The sequence below is a fragment of the Rhipicephalus sanguineus genome, chromosome 4, assembly GCF_013339695.2.
Source record: "Rhipicephalus sanguineus isolate Rsan-2018 chromosome 4, BIME_Rsan_1.4, whole genome shotgun sequence".
NCBI classification, from domain to species: domain Eukaryota; kingdom Metazoa; phylum Arthropoda; class Arachnida; order Ixodida; family Ixodidae; genus Rhipicephalus; species Rhipicephalus sanguineus.
In genome coordinates, this window is record NC_051179.1 from 113,416,210 (window position 1) to 113,435,704 (window position 19,495).

Genomic DNA, 19,495 nt, shown 5'->3' on the forward strand with positions numbered 1-19,495 from the left:
AAAACTACTACAAGTAATTTTTATTTCAAATCACCGCTAATTACCGCACGATTAATACGCTCGAGTTACATAAACGGACGTGTTTCTAGTTTACATATAACGTAATCCGGAATTACGGCACCATCACGACTAAGCTCTTGCTGGAAATGAACAAACTTTTCTTGCAAAATCAATATTGATGCGTCATACATGTGTGATACAACTGCACGGGGGAAGAATTATACAGAGGACTTCAAATTACAGGGTAAAACAAATTATTATGTTTGTCGTATAATAATATGGCATATATAACATCGCAATGAACAAACTTGTGCATCAACACCTGTACAATTAAAGCAAACTATTTCGCAGTCACTGCAGAACCACGATTCATCGCTGTCGGCAGTCCGTGACGTGTGCATGTGAATGCACGCCGAAGAGTGCGCCACTACACCACAAGACACTCTGGTTCAACTGTACTGTATCTCGCCCACGCGGAATGGCAGCCAAAGGCCCGGATGTAACCTTCCTCGTGCATGGCGAGGTTGCACCAGTTTTCGCCGTCGACGCGATAACAGAACCGGCTGCAGTAGCTGACGTAGAAGGTCTGCCTTCCCGTCAGCGTCTCCAAGGACCGCAGCTGTAAGAACGCCTTGTCACTGCCGACCGCACTTTCCAGGGCTTTAACGGCGAGCTTGAGGGCGAACAGTTCCTCAATGAAGCGCTTCTCGTGCGGCGAGCTCGATTCGTCCCAGCGGCAGCTCTTGAGAGAGGACCACCAGAAGCGCTTGGAGAGGTTCTCGTCAATGCCTCGACCGTGGCCTACGATAGCCTTGACGATGCTGCTGGCCATTTGGAAACCCAGTCCGCTGTACGACATGGAGGGCGAGCCGTGGATGTAGAACGAGGGTGGGTAGAAGGCGAACATCCTGACCTGCTGGAAGTTGATGGTATGCAGGTAGTGGATGTTTCGGTTGCGCCAAGCGAAACGCGCCGTCATCACTGGGTGGGGATCGCCCGACTTGAGCAGGGTGACGAGAGCCTTTCGGGTGCTGAGCCAGGTGTCGAAGAAGCTCGAAGAACTGTTGGGAAAGCTCCTGTAGAGCCAGTCCAAAAGACGCCTGTTGGACACCCTCACAGTGCACCGTTCTTGGCACACGCTCGAGATCTTCTCCACCGCTGTCGCCTTTGTCGTTTCGGTGATAGTGTCCGATTTCTGGACGAGCCGCGCGAACGTGTCGACGGTATTCTGCAGCACTTTCGAGGTCATCTGGATGTCGCCGTGCTCGAAGCGCTTGACGAAATTGTGCAGTATCTGCAGCAGGCCGAACGATTCGTGGACGGCGAGAAAGCAGAGTGTCTTGTTGAGCGAGTAGTCGGATTCGTTGTCATCGCTTGGCTGAAGCTGATCGAAGGCAGGGTTTACCACCCACATGTACGTGTAGGCAAACATCCACCCGATCACGTTGAGACTTCTCGCCGCAGGAAGCAAGGTGAGAGCTTCCGACAACGCCTTCAGGCGCTGCTCATCGTACACGAATACCTTCGTTTCCGACGTCAACGACTTGTCGTGCAGGTGACGTTTGAGGAGCGTCAGCCAAGACGTAGAGTTGGCGTTGGGAGCCAACTCCTCGATATGTTTCAGTGTGACGAGAACGTCGTTGCCTCGTTCGTCGCTGCATGCGGCCAGGTTCGACGCGAGCGTCATTTCGTCGCGACGCAGGGCGTCGATCTTTTCTTTAGACATGTCCTCTCCGCTGCTGCCGAGGAACATGGCGGCAGTTAAAACCAGATGCTCGGTGTTTTTCTCGACCTCGTACACGTGAGCAACCTGCTGTCTTCGCAGTTCGATCAACGGTCCGGGCTCCTGGAACACGAAACTGGCTGTGTGGAACTTCCTCGTGCTTCTTCTCAAGTCGAAGAGCAGGGCGACCCGCCAGTTGAGCACCAGATCTAGCAGGACGTCCAGGAGGTCGACGTTCTCCGGCGGATCGTTGGGCCACGGTATTCGTCGTGCCTTCATGAAGTCCGTGAAATGGATCGCTTGCACCTCGGTCTGCGTATTTAGGGAACATTTCAGTGAAAAGTGTTAACTGCTTTAAATCCTCGTCTTCGTTGAGTGTTATCATGCAAAGGAGATAAACAACATACACCGATTGGCAAGCTGTGGTACCCCGAGTTATAAGTGCAAGCAGTAGATTAATATTGTTCAAATAGGAAAACCTGCCCATATCGCCCATGTTTCTGATGTTCGTAACGTATGTCAAAACAACATGACCTTCTACAGGCACCTGCGGAGACTACGTCAATGATGGCTTTAGAGCTTTTGCAGATACACCGCTTTAGTATAACGACACGTTTTTGCCGTTGCTCTCTCAACAAGCAAGCTTCGCGCATGTCACCATCTCGCAAAACACCTGCCTACGCTTAGTTAGCACTGTTATGACTGCAGATGGCGACATGGAGTCCGCAAAATGGGAATACGGAACCGTGCTGAGATTTAGCTGGCGGCTCATTCCCACGTGATGCTCGGTGCCGTTATTTCCCCGAAGCTGACACCCCTCGACCAGGAAGAAATACCGCAAAAGGAAGAGAGGCTGTATGCTCAAGGGAAGAACGGGACGAGGTCAAAAGTCGGCTTAATTTACAGTGAACAGCCGTGCCACTGTTGGAGATGCTTGAAGGAAAGAAGATGGCTTTTCAAGGGCTCATTTTTCTTTGTTAGACACAATAATAAAATAGAACAGACAATATGCTTGCGGCATTGGAGATGCTTCTGGGTTTTGACCAGGGCAATTAGCCGCCCGCACCCCTTTTCTTTCCCTGATGAGAGAAGCGAATATCTTGCCTCCTCTCGCGCTCTCAGGGTCTGACTCGTTGCGCGAGGTCTTCGCCCGCTGGATCTCTGCTGCGCCAGCGTGTGCAACATTCTACCTGAAACAGTGTTGTGCTCCTTGATTGAGTGTCGCCATGGTAGGTAGTGTCTTGTGTGTAGATCGACAACCATACAGAAGGAGGGGGTGAAGCGTTTTGGCGACGGGGCGTGGTGAAGAAGGACGCTTTAGGCTCTGGGAACGAAGCTCATCGCTGAACACTTTCGTTTCGCTCTTTTGTATATCAGGATGTAAATTAGCTCTGTAGAAGTGCGATTAGACCTGTCTGTATAAATTTCCCCAGCTTCCGAGCTTCAGCTTTCCTCAACCCGAAGACTCAGACACGCTACCAAATGGCGTCCGGTTTCAACGTAACCCTGACGCCACAACAGCACCCGCGAAGTGGCAGCTGGTTGCAGCAGTCACTTGCATTAAATGCCGGGAGTAGCACCGCTGCGTGCTATAGTTCCCTCGAACATAGGCCATGCTGCATGATTTCAGAGTATCTAATACGGTTTTTTGCACCACAACTAAAAGTTGGCGCACGATGTGCGCGCGATAGTTGTGCTGTTGACGGACACGATTGTAGATTGACGGGCACTACGCAGTAAAGGCAGGCCACGTGTACCTCGGAAGACGGCTGGGAAGTTCTCTCCAGGCACGTCGTGTACGCGGACAGGGCCTTCACATCGGCGTGCGACTCTTGGTGGCTGCAGTTGCCGGCCGTGCGGTACTTCTGCGAGTCGTAGGCCATGACCTCGCCGTAGATGCGCGCCGACCGCCTCTCCTCGCTGCGCTGCGTGGCCCTGGGGGCGCCGCCGCAGACGAAGGCGTGCAGGCTGTGGCACGGATCGGCCGCGGTGTTCATGCGGGCGCGCAGTTCGCTGGCGTGCATCATGCAGTCGTCGGTGCCGCACACGTCGACGGCGCGTCGCGCCACGATGGCTGCCTTGATGTCGCGCAGGAAGAACAACACCACGAAGCTGGCGAGCACCACCAGCGAGAGCAGCACGGCGCCGTAGAAGAAGATGCAGGAGGAGTGCTTCCGGCTCTGGTAGAGCAGGGAGGAGATGCGGCGAGAATGTTCCTGTGAGTGCAAGGAAGAAGGCCCATGCCGATAATAAAGAGCGCGAAGAAACACGGGGACGAAAAGCGCACACATTGGCAAGTGCTGTAATAAACACCGCAAAAAAAAAAAAAAAAAAAAAGAGCAACCTCTAATTCCACTATTTCCTTTCCATATGTTCTATTGTTAAAGACTACAAACAGTTTCCGCTATAACTTCTTTGGCTTCATTGTCTGCTCGTTTCACTAGGCTGTGTCTAACAAACAAGTCCTAGGTCCATTCTTTCATTACACGCCAGTCGAGTACTTACAGGCTTCGTCATCTGTGAGCTTCGTATAACTAGCAATAATGGGCCTCTCACTCGAGTCCCCTTATCGTTGAAGCCCAAGTTAAAACTTTACTGTAAATTCACTCCCATATTTACGTATAAGCTCGTCGCTCGCCCCGTCATTTGGAACGTTCTATATAGTATACTGCATAATGCTCAGAAAGGAATGTTGACGATGACTCAGCGCTGTTGAACCTCATTATAAAGAACGCTGTTATAGTGAATTATCGGTTATAGCGAACTATATATGAACTTTGGTTGGCCGCGCTCCACTTTAACGACATTTGTTTCTTCTATAACGAGACCGTATGCGAGAGAGCCACTGCGATATCTGCTGTAACGACGCAATATTTGGTTTGCGCGAGGCTCAAAACTAGAAAGCTAGAATATAAAGCAAAATAAATATGAAATGCCAATTCGCAACCATATTTTAAATAATGTGAAAAAGTAGCAAAAATTTTGGTCATTTAGCGGACGAGAAAAATATATGCAGTTGCACTCAACGTGAAAGCTGTAAGAAGTGCGTAGCAGTGATTGATGCCTTTTAGCGACGCTCGCGTTCACGAGTAAGTATGCGCTGGCGTTTCAAACGTGCAGCCTTCTCGGCATCTAATACCCTTGTCACACGGGTAAGCTTAACCGCTGTTATACCCAACTGCAGTTAGCGGACGTAACCACAGTTACCGTAAACCAGACAGAGGTGCTGTCACACATTTGCAGCGCTTCCAAGCGTTCTTTAGTTGATACATGGCTGCGTTCGTGCAACACCGCTATAACACCACTTTGTAGAGGGCTTCACGCTCGATTATGGACGCGTCAGCAGCGTGTTTTGATGCGCGTCTATCAAATAGCATGCAGCCCTGTTCAATGAACGAACGCAGCCGTGTATCAATCTCGTGAAATGCACACGAGATTTTTGCAGCACGGACAAACTTGTACCTCAAAGCCGGTAATTTATCCTCCCAAATACGTATCAACGCCTCCGTCGTCGCAACGGTCCAGTTGACGCGCTTTTGGCTCGATATTTCCCTGGAAGCCGAGCTGCTCGCGTCCGACATGGGGGCCGCCATGTTGTCAGTTTACGGCGCTAACAGGGGTTGCCTACCTCCGTTTACGAAAACGGCCGTTAGAGGACTAACTGCGGTTAGGGTTGTCGTGTGACAATGTATAACAGCCGTTAGACTTAACGGCCGTCGTACTTAACTGTGGTTAGACTACCCGTGTGACAAGGGTATAAGAAACCATTTGCGGCGCAGCGGCGCCCTCTACACTTCTTTCTCCCCTCCTCATCCGCACATCTCTCCTCCTCACCCTCACGTTCCTTTCCCACCCTCTTGCTATACTGTGCTATACAGCTATTCAATGCTCTACCCTCCCCCTCCTCCTTTCCCTCCTCACGCTCACTTCTCGTTTCCCCCTTGCTGAACTGTACTGCACATGGCTATGCTATGGTTTACCCTCCCCTCCTCCTTTCCCTTCTCCTCATCTTCACAGCACTGCTCACTTCTCTTTTCAACACCCTTGCTACACATGGCTATGCTATACATGGTTTTGCCTGCGTGACGACAAGCGACACGAGACGACGACGACGCCAGCATACTATGACAGCATACGACAGCGTACGACAGCCCAGGCCTCTTAAGTGCTTCGCACTTAAAACGCATATGACTGGTCGCGCCACCGTATGAACCGCAGTTTGAAATGATACAAATAGACAGGTATAGGATTACCTCGTTTATAGTGAGTTTGAAGCCTAGAAAAAAATTCGGCAGATCCCACGCACTGTAGGAATCGATGTAATGCGAAGCAGCAAGCAAAGAGCTGCATACATCGCCTTGTTTGTCTTTGAGCCAAATGAAATCATTCATGCCATGGCATCTAGTTCACCATATATCGCATGTTTGCCATGCACGCATGCATGCACAATCTAGTGCACACCATGCCAACGAAACGCATATTCTGGTATATAAATGCATCACCTGTCGTTTATGTTCATCACGCACTCGTGTCATGCCATACCAATTTTGGTATATATCCAGTTAACAAAACGGCCGGAAGCGCACCATGGCAGTGTCATGTAAATCATACCGTACATGACATGCGTAACATGATTCGCATGTTAAGACCTCTCGTTTATGTTCGTCATACAGTCACATCGCGCAATACCAATTTTGGTGTATATCAAAGGAGCGAAATGGCCGCGAGTGCACCATGAGTAGAGCATGTAAATCATGTAATACATGATATGCATATTATCGTTTTTCACGTTACCACCTGTCACTAATGTTCATCATACAGTCATCGCGCAATACCAGTTTTGGTGTATATCAAGCTATCGAAACGGCCGCGAATGCACCATGAGCGTGGCATGTAAGTCATGACATACATGGCATGCATGTCATGCTTTCATGTTACCGCCTGTTATTCATGTTCTTCATACAGACGCATCGCGCAATACCAATTTTGGTGTATATCAATCGAGCGAAACGGCCACGAGTGCGCCATGAGCGTGGCATGTAAACCATGTCGTACATTTCATGAATGTCATGATTTTCATGTTACCACCTTTCATTTACGTTCGTCATACAGTCGTGTCGCGCAATGCCAATTTTGGTGTGTATCAAGCCAGCGAAACGGCCGCGAATGCATCATGAGCGTGGCAATTAAATCATGACATACATGACATGCATGTCATGGTTTTCATCTTACCAACTGTTATTCATGTTCTTCATACAGTCACGTCGCGCAATACCAATTTTGGCGTATATCAATCTACTGAAACGGCCGCTAGCACATCATGAGCGTGGCATGTAAATCAGGTCGTACATGACTTGCATGTCATGATTTTCATGTTACCACGTCGCACTTACGTTCGTCACACAGTCGTGTCGCGCAATACCAATTTTGGTCTATATCATGCAAGCGAAACAGACGCGAATGTACCATGAGCGTGGCATGTAAATCATGATATACATGTCATGGATGTCATGGTTTTCATGCTACCACCTGTTATTCATGTTCTTCATACAGTCACGTCGCACAATACCAATTTTGGTGTATATCAATCTAGCCAAACGGCCGCGAGTGCGCCATGAGCGTGGCATGTAAATCATGTCATACATGACATGCATATCATTCATGTTACCACGTGTCAGTTATGTTTGTCATACAGAAATGTCTCGTCATACCAGTTTTCGTATGTATCCTTTCATTTAAACGGCCGCGAGCGCCCCGAGACCATGTCATGTAAATCATGCTGCACATGACATGCGCGTCATGATTTGCATGTTAGGATCTGTCATTATGTTCGTCATGAACATAATGTCACGTCGTACCAATTTTGGTCTATATGAAATTAACAGAAAGGCCGCAAGAGCCCAAAGGCCGTGGAATGTAAATTATCCTGTTCATGACATGCGTGTCACGATTTTCATGATATGACCTGTCATTTATGTTCGTAATAAGGCCATGTTATGACACACCAATTTTGGTATAGATCCGATTAACGAAACGGCCAGGAGAGCACAAAGTCGTAGGCGGCTAGATAGATAGATAGATAGATAGATAGATAGATAGATAGATAGATAGATAGATAGATAGATAGATAGATAGATAGATAGATAGATAGATAGATAGATAGATAGATAGATAGATAGATAGATAGATAGATAGATAGATAGATACGCTCAAAGTCGCAGAAGTTCGCTAAGAAATGCTTCGCATTTAAAATGCGTTTTTCATCTAGGATTCTCGCGTGAGCCAGACTGACGATCTGTAAGAGCCCATCTCTATTTGTACATTGCAACGAATATCGGATATAACGAACTAATTTATCGTTCCCATGCTACTTCGTTATAACGAGGTCGGCCTGTACAACGACTCTACTTACGCTGGAACGACGGGACCGGGAGAGCCGTGAGAACCGGAAGGCGCTTTCCACGTGGGCCGAGGGGGGACTCGCGGGGCGCTTCGGGAGTTCCAACGGAGGAGTCGAGTCGAGCGCAGTCCACAGCGTCTCGTCGCCTTCGGACATGGATGGGTCCACACTCTTCGTCTTCGCTTCGTTGCTGCTCGCGGTACGCCAGGGTCCTTTGCAAGGTACAGCGGCGAGGCCTGCCGAACGGCTGCCGGCTATTTCTTCTTCTGCTTCTTCTTGCTCGTGAGCGCGCGCGCTCTCCATCATCTTCTACGACTCGAATGCCACATGCGCGTGCTCCGGCCCTGCATGGTGAATTGGAGGAAGCGCTAAATATGTTAAAAATAGAAAAAGTTGGCATCATTAAAAGATAGAGACTATAATTATTTCATAAAATGAGCAGGCGACATGGAAGAGCACTGAGAGGGGGAAAAAGGGCGAGGAGGTTAGCCAGAAGTGCACCTAGTTTGCTGTCCTGAAGTGAAGGGGAAAGGGTTGCAGCGATAAACGAAAAAAGAGAAAGATAGAAAGATTGTTTTAGACAGATGCTGTCTTAATAAGCGTCATTTCAGGTCGGCTGATTGTAAGAAACGCGTTAAAATGTGCTGAATTGGCCTATGCATGACCCCAATGCATTCGTCATGTTACCTCATTTGCAGTTGAGTGCCATTGGTGAACGACAATGAAGAGAAGCTGTGAACCGCCATCTTTGATTATTGTATACATGTGAACTGGAGGTATGGCAACCACTAAAGTAATTCGAATAATGCAGGATAACTGATAGGTGGACAAGTTGGTTCAGCTCAAATTTGGTTATCCCGACCACATATGTCTACATAAGCCGGACAGGTAGCAATGCTTTTCAGTTCTTGTTCAGCATTGAAAAATGTTTATCTTCAATATAAATCCAATTATACGTATTTAAAATATGAACATGATTGGCAGGTAGGTGATTAAGACTGCGTAGTGCAATTCTTGCGAGTATACTTTCGATGTAGCTTTTCAGCTAAATGTATTTCTGTAAAGGAACGTTTATTCACTTTTGTCCACATTTAGGGTGGACTGTGGGAAAAAGGCTCCTCAGAACATGACTAGCACAAAAAATTCACCGACGATTACGATCCTGCATAATGCGAAATCTGAGCGCAGCTTCGTGTTGGGGCAACGCCAACTGTGTTTCAAGTTTTGGCTATCTGCAGTAGTAGCAATGTAACAGTCCTTACATATTGGCACAGAAACTACCAGCACACCACTCTGTGCAGTGCAGGCGTCGCGAACCAAGGGAAATGCCAACAGCCTCGTTACGACAAGCCAAGCCAGCCGCAGTGTACGTGCCAGCCCTACGTGCGCATGAGCTCCGACCGAAGGGTTGGCGTGCGTGACGGAGGAAGAAAGCGAGGTTAGAGGCCAGTGGTTCTGCGATGTCGGCAGGCTCGGCGTCCGCTCTCTTTTGTCCTCGTTCGCTCTATTGGTTTCGCCGACGCCAGCCACCAACGGCGACGCGCTCAACGCAGGAACGGGTGTCTAAGAGCTGCGCTCTAAAAAATAAGAAATGGTAGACCAGAACAGTGGAGCGAACAGCGTGCATAACAATAGCAAATGATAGCAAATTTTTACTGCCAAACTGTATACGACTATGACAAATCCGTAGTGCGCGAGCAAAAATATGTGCCACACAAATTGCGCAAACCCCACTGCAGGCAGGTTCCTTCCCGTCTCGTAGCACGCTTAGTCACTTTGCTGAAGGCATAAATACAGGATGCCCTAGCTGTGGGGCGGATACTCGCTCACATGCTCTAGCAGTGCCCGGCGTTACTTAGCGCAAAGTTCATCTCAGAACAGGACTGGGAGAGGGCTCCTAAAAGCCGCGAGCTCTCACTTCGGCTGTCGGCAGCCCAGGAGGCCTGCTAACGGGCGGAGGGCCACGGTCTTCCACTACCGGCGTGGGCGTAACCAGCAACTGCGGCGGACCCTCCTTCGGGGGTTGTCTGATCGGGTTTTTCCAGGACCAAATAGAGTTCATGTCATCATCATCACCAACTAGTCACCACTGGTCTACTAAAAATGAACGGAACACATGGGCGGCAAAGACCAATTAAGATCGCGCGCGAAACGCCAAGTGAATGCGGCAAGCCAGGTAAGACGATGCCTTTCGCGAAATGGAGGATGCGGCAAAAAAAAAAAGGAAAAAAAAGCGCCTGCTCAAATAGAAAGCTTTGAAGGAGCATATGCTAAATTCAAAAGGGACCTTCTACACATACAATACGGGTTTAGTTGCGGGTTGTGTGATCGGCTATGGTTTGAAATTCTGTATCACTTCTGCGTCGTGTACTAAACACTTTCACTGGTCATCCATCTTGACAGAGTGAAATGGCTCACAGTTTTTTCACCATAGTATGTGATTATTGGGCATGCTGCGTTCCGCCCGTAGTCAAAGCAAGAACGAGGGAGGCTTCAAATCACAACAAACAACAATCTATTTATGATTACGGCTCATACGGAAACGTCGACCCAGGATCCAGGGACCAGGGTCGGTCCGTGAGCTGGGGCAGCAGCAGTCGGCCAGCGCGGGTGGCAGCGTCTATCCTTCACTGCAGCCAAGGAACGTCTCCCCTTGGAAGCGCGCAGGCTGCGCCTTTTAAATAGCGCAGGTGGGTTACGCGTGCTGCCATTGCGCAGCATGCGGCGCTATTTCGAGGTAGCCGGTGCGTATGGGTCCTACAAATATGAGCACATTGGTAGTGGTCTATTATTGCACTGGCCATTGAAGGGATAAAAAAAAGAAGATAGTATAAACAAGAATAAATTAGACACGTTAAAATGTAACAATTAACACATCGGTGAGGTATGTACCAATACTCTAAAATTTGGGTTTTGTAACCAGCTTCGTGTGCTTTTAGCTCAATATTTTGCGTATAACGTTTATCTTTCTTTTGGCGCTCCACTCAACGACTGCACGCAGTGAGAATTTACCTATTCGCTCTTAGCAGTGAAAAAGATGATCACAGGTTACAGGTGACACAGGTGACGCAGGAGATCACAGGTGACAAATTATCGCAGCCTCGAACTAGTGGTGCCGAGCCTGAAGGAACAGCGCAGCTAAGGGGTAGTAGTACAGTAGATCCTTGAAACTATGGCACACACCCACGCTGGGGGATTGGCCAAGAACCGGATAGTTTTTAAAATATAATTCTTAAATTAAAGCTTAAACTTTTTCTATTTAGGATGAAAGAAGTAAAAATGAAACAAAAATATTAAGAATAGAATAGCATTCCTTGTTTCTATTCATTTTTTCTTTCTTTCTTCTTTTTCTTTTCTCCTTCCCTCCGTTTGTTGTATCCCTTTTTTTGTACCTCTTCCTTTCAATTTCTTTCTCCTTCTCGCGCTCTCTCTCCTTCTTTCCCTCTCTCCCTTTGTATCTCTTTATTTCTATCTTTCTTTCTCTTTCTGTATTGCTCTCTGTTTTTCTATCTCTTTTTCGTGCGTTTACTTCTATCCCTTTCTCTCTCTTTCTGTGTCTTTCTATTTTTCATGTACTTATTCTCTATACTTCTATCCATTTTTCCCTTTCTTTCAATCACTTTCTTTTTCTCCCTCCACTTCGCCGAGCAGGGTTTTCGATTAACGCTCTCACGTGCTGTACTCGGTAGTGGGGCTTGCCCAATTACTGTGGCACATACCCGCCTGTCGAGTTTTGCACGACGGAGCACAAGTTAGCGATAGCTTAAACAGCTTCGCTATTAAATGATTTCACAGATGATGAGATTCCCGATGGCCCACGACTGTGACCGCCGATATCAGTTTAGAGCATGTATTGGTTGCGCTTTCACTTTTAGTTTCCGGGGCACAAGTTCGCCCCAAAACTTGGAGGACGCTTAGGCTTCGCCTTCAAGAGTAGAACAAGATTGCGCAATAGGGACCCCTGCGCACCGCCTTCTCCATTAACAGCATGGCTTCGGTTCGCGGTGCATGCCTCAACCGTGCCGTAAGGTAACGAACGACTGTGCGCGTAACACTGGTCGTTTCAAGCTATCCTACAATGCCTACTGCAAGTACAGTTGCACAGTGCCCACTACGCCATAATTATTCCTTTTGCGAAGAGAAGACGCTTAGTAAGCAAAAACAAAATGTGGGTGGCGACGTCACCTTAAACTTTCGGCACCATTCGCCGTGACGTCACATGTTTGACGGCGCCTACTATAGGGACTAAGTAGTTCCTAATCGCTAAAAATGAAGTACATTGTCTTCTGAGGGGGCCATAGTCTTAACATACCAACTTTGGGGTAATTTTGTTGAGCCAATGGCGTCAAAATGCGATAAAAACACATTGAAATTCGTGACGTCCCGCGGGGAGATCTCGGCGTGAAATTTAAAAATGAAACATTGAACTTCATTTTCTCCTCTATTAATAAACCTATGATGGCGAAATTAACGACATTAGAGTTCTGAGAGCACAATTTATCGATCTAAACGGATTCATTGTTTGTTTCCAGTGTCCCTTTAAATATGTCTGAGCGCTTTGTAAAGGGTAGGCCTTTAAAACACCAAATCGTTGCGCAATTCACATGTTTTCACGCCTGGCGCGATTCTAAGCTTCTTCCACGCAGGAGTCTCCTTACCATGGTTAAGGCGACTCCTTCCACTACATGTCATTTATATAGTGTTTCTTTCCGGAGCAGTTTCAAGCAAAAGCATAGCTCTGTGGTAGAGCGCCTGCTTACCACGCAGACGGCCTGGGTTCGATTCTCACTCGAAGCTAAGAGTTCTTTATTTTAATTGCATCCTTCTCGATTTCTTCGGTGGACAAGAAGATTTTTCGTTCACAAGCAACGACGCCGACACCGACGCCGGCACCGGAATTTCAGCGAAATGGGCTCTTTACATTAATAAAGAGTTTCGTATTTAACAGCCCAACTGCCGTCTTCTTCACCGTCACGACCACGTGGCAATATATCAAGCGACGATTGAGCAGCAAGAAGCACCTTTGGAAACATTATCAGAAGGCCGTAACCAGCTTCTCTTGTAATACAGACCTAAGCTGTGAGTGTCACACTGTGTACGCCTTGGGTGTTGTTTAACGAGCTAAGGGCTTCATTTCTTATGATTACATTTTGCATTTCTTTCTCTTTTTGTAATTCCAAAGTCGTCGATACGAATTGGGCGACCCAGCAGGCCCGCACTGGGCGACCCAGCGGGCCCGCGAGGCGGCGGAGAGGCAAGACCTCGACGTCCCCACGTGGGAGGCCTAGGCCCAGCCAAACAAATTGCTGGTCTCAATAAAAGTTTATTCCTCCTCCTCCTCCTCGATTCGAAGGGTACAAGTGGTCAGATTGCTGATCGCATGTTGCTGTTTTTTTGTCCCTCCCATTTGTCGCCCTTTGATATCTATAGCAGCGAGAAAGTTTGCGTTGTTATATAATTATAAGGCTGGATATAAGTAATTGAGAGTAGGACTTTATTGAGGAAACCTCGCGGGAAGCAAACTGTAGTTACTGGAAGAACGACTACAGCCATGTCTTGCGGATAGCGTGTCTTGTGTTGTGAACGCGTTCTAAGATTCATGTTCGCCAGCGCAAAAAAAAAAAAAGAAAAAAAAGCTCCAACTGTTCAAGGGGACACACGATTTTCGCCCGCGCGAACATGAACCCTAAAAGAAACGAACTAGCCCAACTTATCACCCTTACTGCGAATGCGTGCTTTGTAAGTTCGAATTTAAAAAGTACACATTCTTGAGGCGAACGTAAATTTGGCGCGAACAAATGCATCCATACAAAACTCCGAGCAACGCAGTTGCGCTGAAGCCGCATTGAATAACAATGGGTTTTAACGTTTGAAAGCGACACTAAGGGTAACAAGAGGTGCCGCAGTAGAGGACTTCAGAATATATTTTTTTTTTTACATTACACGTGTTGCATCAGGGTGAACCGGAGGCAAGACACACAAGGGCTTTTGCATTGCTCGTGTGCGACTGCTGCCGTCGTGACTGGAAATCTAACTGACGTCCTCTTAATTATCAACACAACGTGACTGATGGACTACTGCAACGGGGAAATTAATTTACAGACATCACTTCAGGGTAGGACTTGGTTATTTATCAGCTGCATGTTACAAACAGGGCCCATTAAGGGAGTAACTCGTCCACACGAAAATATGTCCAAATGTCATTCTATGTCTCGTGTGCATTTCACATTTCTTCTTACAATGCCACCTGCTTTCGACTACCTAAACTAATGCAGTAAAGTAGAGAGTGTCTGAGGCAAGTCGTTATTGTCAAAATTATTCTTCAGTTGGCATTGCTGTTAACTTCTCGCACATGATTGAACCGCGATTAAGATACTATGAGAATGTGAGGCTTCGGAAAAAATGGCGTTACAGGTGGGGATCGTTTCTGTCGGTTTCCTTTTTACTGACGCCGCGAGTACTCCCATTGGGATCCGCGCTGCATTCTTTGCTAACAACTCTAGTCAAAGTTAGCATAGACACGTGACCGGTTCGGAGCTTAACTTGAGAAATGTTTGCAAGCAGAACACTGTCTTTTCTCAGGGGCGAGTTCCATCACTATGCCCGAGGTATCGCAGAGTGCAACCGGTCTATCACAGCAGCGCAGAGTGTGTCACACTTTGCCGTTTCCGTTGGCAATGAAGCGTTATCGACAACCTCGTTCCTGTTGTGTCGATCCCCGAAAGGGAACGCAAGCTTTCCGTCGTCGTGCAGCATCTGCCATAGTTTCGAAATCTTTTTATATTTGGTTTCTTGTTTAGGTCACTTTTCTTCCTCGTTTAGCGAATGTTTATTCAGACAGACGGGTTCAGTCATGCAGTTTTACTCTTTTTTTACAGTTTTGCATCCGAACCACGTCATTTTCACTGCAATGCAATCTGCGTGTTCTTTGTGACTGAAACCTAGACCGCGTTATCGCTTTTAGAAGAAAAAAATGCTGGCGAAATGCACAAATACCGCCAATGTAGTTTCCTTTGCTTGTTTTTGTTTTGCCACATATTAACGTCTTTCATGCGACACGCGACAGCCAATGCACACTTTCGAATACTATAGACAACGGTTATTTTAAGAGGAAGATCCGCCTGCTCGCCTAGGTTCCTCATTTTGCATCGGCGATCAGTGTGCTCGTGGGGAAGAGTTGCCCGACTTTTGCACCAATCGCGTGCTTACGTGCGTGGGCGCACTGTGCGAGCTTAAAGGAGGGCTGCTCCATTCCGCGACGCGCATGCGACATATTAGCTTGCAGGAGCGTCGGTCGTAGAGCTGCGAATTCGAAGTCAGTTCTACATTTGCGCGTAAAGTGATCCTAGTGCCGACTCGGTAAGTGACTCCGCTACTTGTGTCTTGTTGATCGCATGGTATAATGGCTTGTGTTTTATTGATGTAACTACCTAGAAAATGGAAAAATACTTGAACAGGGAGTGCCCCTGGAGCTCAAGCGACGCCCCCTGTTTCAGAATTTTTCATCCCTGCAAGCTTCCACCTTCCGTTGAGCTTGTGCCTTATTTGTATTTCACGCTAGAGAATTATAATTGACGCGCCCTTGCTTTGTTACATTGCAAGAAAGGGGATGTGTATATGCTAGCGGTCAGAGTTGCTTGCCGTTGCTCAACGAGAGACAACATTAACTATGTCGTTCCTGGTTACAGTTATCTGAAAATAAATCAACAGAATGATTACACCAGCTGTTAGCAACTGTTCCTTTAAGCGATGTATAGAAAGATGGATATATTATTGACCGATGTGGATCAGCAAAGTGCAGTATGATTGCAAGGTTTTGGAGAAGTGAAACTACCAGTTCATATTATAGAACTATAAATTATAGCTGCAAAATGTAAAAGTGCAGTAACTGCATTTCAGTGAAAGACGTCGCACTTCTTCACCGTGCGGGCAAATGCCCAGTGACTGTTGTGTGATCACCTTCCCTAAAGAACTGTAAGATGAACTCTTCTGTAAAGCGCGAACGTTTCTTGTGTTTCTTGTGTGTGAGCATTGTTGTTGACGCGTGGACATTGTTTATGACGTGTGAACATTGTTTTTGTGAATGGACATTTTCGTGCGTGAATTTTGCATTATTTTATTGTTATTCAAAATTTCAATATGGACATTATTAGAAGAGGAGTAGCCGGAGCCATGCCTAGGCACCAACCTCCCCTTAAGCACATTTAATAATAATAAAAAAAAAGATCTGATATTTAAACATCGGTCAACGCGTTCGGTTGATTAGGTGGTTTAAATAAAAGAGCGCGGCCACTTATACAGCGGCTTTGGCTGGAATCGAGCGACATAAGAGATAAGAAAAAAAATATTAATAAGACTAAACGAATAAACTGAAAGAGACATTTAAGAAACGTGTAACCTTGTACTGTTGTATTCAGAATGAAAAAAAAGAATAGGTGGTGACATAATAATACTGGGAATTTAACGTGATGGAAAGGAGAAGCACATATATACAGTAAAATTAACAATAAAATTAACAGGACAGTTTCACTGTCTCACGTGGAAAATTGCATGACGTATTACACTTGTTACATTACTGTTACACTGTTACATGTTACGTATTACACGCGTTGGCAGGAGCGTATACCGGCGCAACAAGGAAAAGTGCCACGGGAGAGTAAGAACGGCAATCCCACAATCCCAGGCGCCTTGGAGTGTGAAATCCGTTAAATTTTTTCCGAATAATTCTTATCGCAGCTTGTTATTATTATTTGTAAAAGAGCATATGAAGTTAGCATTCGTTTGTTTCTTTTCTGAAGAGAAGGTAAAGAGACAACACTTAGTGTTGGTTGTGTTGTATTTTTTTTCTTGTGTCGTGTGCACGTCTCGCTTTTTTTCATGCTGAATTACTACTAACTAGGTAAGCTTTCTGTCATTTTAGCATCTGATGCCACTTTCACGTGCCAATGTTTTTTTTTTTTGAAGCTGCAGAGAAAGAAAGAGAGGGGGAATAAAGCAACTCGCTGCATAAGGAGTACGACATAAGAGACGTCTTTATTAGGATGTTGTTCCATGACGTGTTGTCTTTTTCAGCTGTGTTGGTTCTCAACAGGGTTGCAAGGATTGGAAGAAAATGGACTGGATCGTAGTTGGATTCAGCCTCATGATCCTGTGCTCGGCTTCAAGTGGAAGCGGTGTGCAGATTGCTGTTGTGGCTCCGCCCGGCTTAGTTCAAGCCGAAGAACGTGTCAAGGAGCTCGTGGTCCTCTTCTCCGACATAAAAAGTGAGCCAACCACTCGTGTTTTGATCGCGCATTACGATTCTGTGGAGCCTGTGACACTTAAACTTATTGGTGTCGTCTCTGCTTTAAATAAAACTGTTATTCACGAACAATTAAAACGCTAGCTATTAAAACGCTTAAACGCTTTAAAGGAAAGAAGGTTATTTGAAAATCAGGTCATCCACTTTTTTTATGTTTATAACTCCTTGCTCGCACGTTGACACCCAAATAATATGCCGTTACCGAGGGCTTGACGGCGAGCCGTTGCTGTACTTAGTTGCATTAGAGATAGATATCAGCATAACCAGCATAAGTCTTTTAGTACAGGTTTTCGCCGGACGTTATGACAGGTACGCGGGAACACGGCTTAATGTTGAGCCCTGGATAACATTTAGCATGACGTGCGTTTCCTGTATAACCATACATCGTTGACACTCTTGAAATGCTGAGCGATGACATCCACATTTTGCATCAAATGCTGCTCAAGTAACAGCAATGTTCACAGTCCAACATTGCAGCTGGGTGGATTTTTTGACATTGTATTTTGTTAATGACGGAAGTTTGTCATGCAAAACGTCGCTGATGAATAAAGGGAATACCATTTTCAAATGCGAATAAGCTACGCTTATTGAAACAGAGAATGTTGGCATTGGGATGTTTGTAGGGAAAAGTAGGTTCCCCAGATGTGCGACGTATTTTAAATTGAAGCTTTATATGGCTAACTTCTGGTGGGTCTCGTCCGTGGATAAAAAACGCGTAGGACAACAATTTTTGGCTAACCGAATAACTCGAATAATCCAGCGTTCTTTCGCGAAAAAAAAATAATAAAAGAAAGGACATGGCGTGAATGAAAACATAAAGGTTGATTTCTCCGACGTGGAAAAATGACGTGAAAGATTTCCCCTCAAAGATGAGACCACTTGCATTTGAGACGAACTTCACGTTATTCTTCCACTTTCGAAACAACGGGGTTTGTTATGCACTACACGATTTTGCGTTGAGACCAACGTTTAAGAGATAACATCAGTCATGCTCAAGGATCTTTGAGTGCATGCCTCGTTATTCACTCAATGTAGTCAATAATGATGATATCTAATTTCACTGCAGCATTATTCACTAAAACATACCCTCGATAGTCACAGATTCACTGGCTTCTATTTTCACAGAAGTGGAAGGACTCTGAATTTTTTTCAGGCATATTAAAACGTCAGCGTAACAGAAATGAACACCCACTGAAAGTATTAAAGGGGACTAATATTGAATACAGAGGCGCTGTTCACTTGTAACGTCACCGTTTATTAAATTATGAACACTGGGAGCTGAATTAAGTAAATAAAGTTTCTGAAGATAGCTTCATTGTTTTCAATTTCTCTTCTGCTAATTGTTATCGAGGGTGGAGTTTTTGTGTCATGTGCATTACTAATTCACACTACGAGCGAAGAAGAGTGCTTCAGTTTACTTCGAAAATATGAATGAGCATTCTTGCAGCACTTGTGGCGGTCAGTGACGTAGCTTGCTGAGCAAGTTGGTTCATTATGTTGAAAAGAGGAAACGAACGATTATAAAACGAAGGCAGTGATGAAGATAGGCGTGCGCACAGTGGGGGGGGGGGGGGCGACATACATTGACTTAGTAGGGTGGGGGGGGCGCTGCGACGAACCTTTGCCTCCCCCCCCCCCCTAATGGGGAACCCTGCGCACGCCTATGGTGATGAAGAACGACTATACAGGACCAGCGCTGGACAGGTGCTGCCCAGTTGTTAGTACAGCGCTTCTCCTGTCTGGCTGTTCTTCATCACTGTCTTCGTTTTATAATCGCTGGTTTCCCCTTTCGAAAACTGTGATGATGTCTTTCGCAGGCAGCATGCGGCCCCGCCACTGCGCCGACCATCTGCAGGTGGGTCAAACGACGAGTGGCCTCTACAACATATTTATTGGGAAAGAGGACGGCGCAGGAAAAGTTGTCTACTGCGACATGGACACTGATGGAGGAGGCTGGACGGTACGTCACCTCGTTACTTACGCTGCGGAAGGTGTGGGCCGCTTCCAGATTCGGTCAGCTGCGTTAACGGAGTAATTGCGTTACCCTCTTGCCAATAGTTTTACTGATTTC

General features: G+C 46.5%; 2 protein-coding genes across 2 annotated transcripts in view; one reads left to right on the top strand and one right to left on the bottom strand.

Moving 5' to 3' along the window:
* Positions 1 to 427: 427 nt before the first annotated feature.
* Positions 428 to 8,429, bottom strand: LOC119391519 (endothelin-converting enzyme 1-like). Its single transcript, XM_037659196.1, has 3 exons — positions 8,136 to 8,429; positions 3,481 to 3,939; positions 428 to 2,035 (listed from the first exon to the last, which is right to left on the bottom strand). Exons 1-3 carry the CDS (start codon positions 8,427 to 8,429, stop codon positions 428 to 430), a joined length of 2,361 nt encoding a protein of 786 aa, XP_037515124.1.
* An 8,766-nt stretch (positions 8,430 to 17,195) lies between these two features.
* The window catches only part of LOC119391520 (uncharacterized), a 44,267-nt gene continuing 41,967 nt past the window's right edge, over positions 17,196 to 19,495 (top strand). Inside the window, exons 1-2 of the mRNA XM_049415310.1 lie at positions 17,196 to 17,386; positions 19,242 to 19,384. Of these exons, the coding sequence (XP_049271267.1) occupies positions 17,236 to 17,386; positions 19,242 to 19,384 (294 nt within the window). The 5' untranslated portion in view covers positions 17,196 to 17,235. The remainder of the gene's footprint in view (positions 17,387 to 19,241; positions 19,385 to 19,495) is intronic.

Excerpts from the sequence above, each read along its gene's own strand:
- LOC119391519 (XM_037659196.1), bottom strand. The coding sequence starts at position 8,429 with ATGATGGAGAGCGCGCGCGCTCACGAGCAAGAAGAAGCAGAAGAAGAA. Across the intron at positions 3,940-8,135 it reads CCCGGTCCCGTCGTTCCAGC|GAACATTCTCGCCGCATCTC; the intron begins GTAAGTAGAGTC and ends TTGCACTCACAG. Across the intron at positions 2,036-3,480 it reads CTTCCCAGCCGTCTTCCGAG|ACCGAGGTGCAAGCGATCCA; the intron begins GTACACGTGGCC and ends CTAAATACGCAG.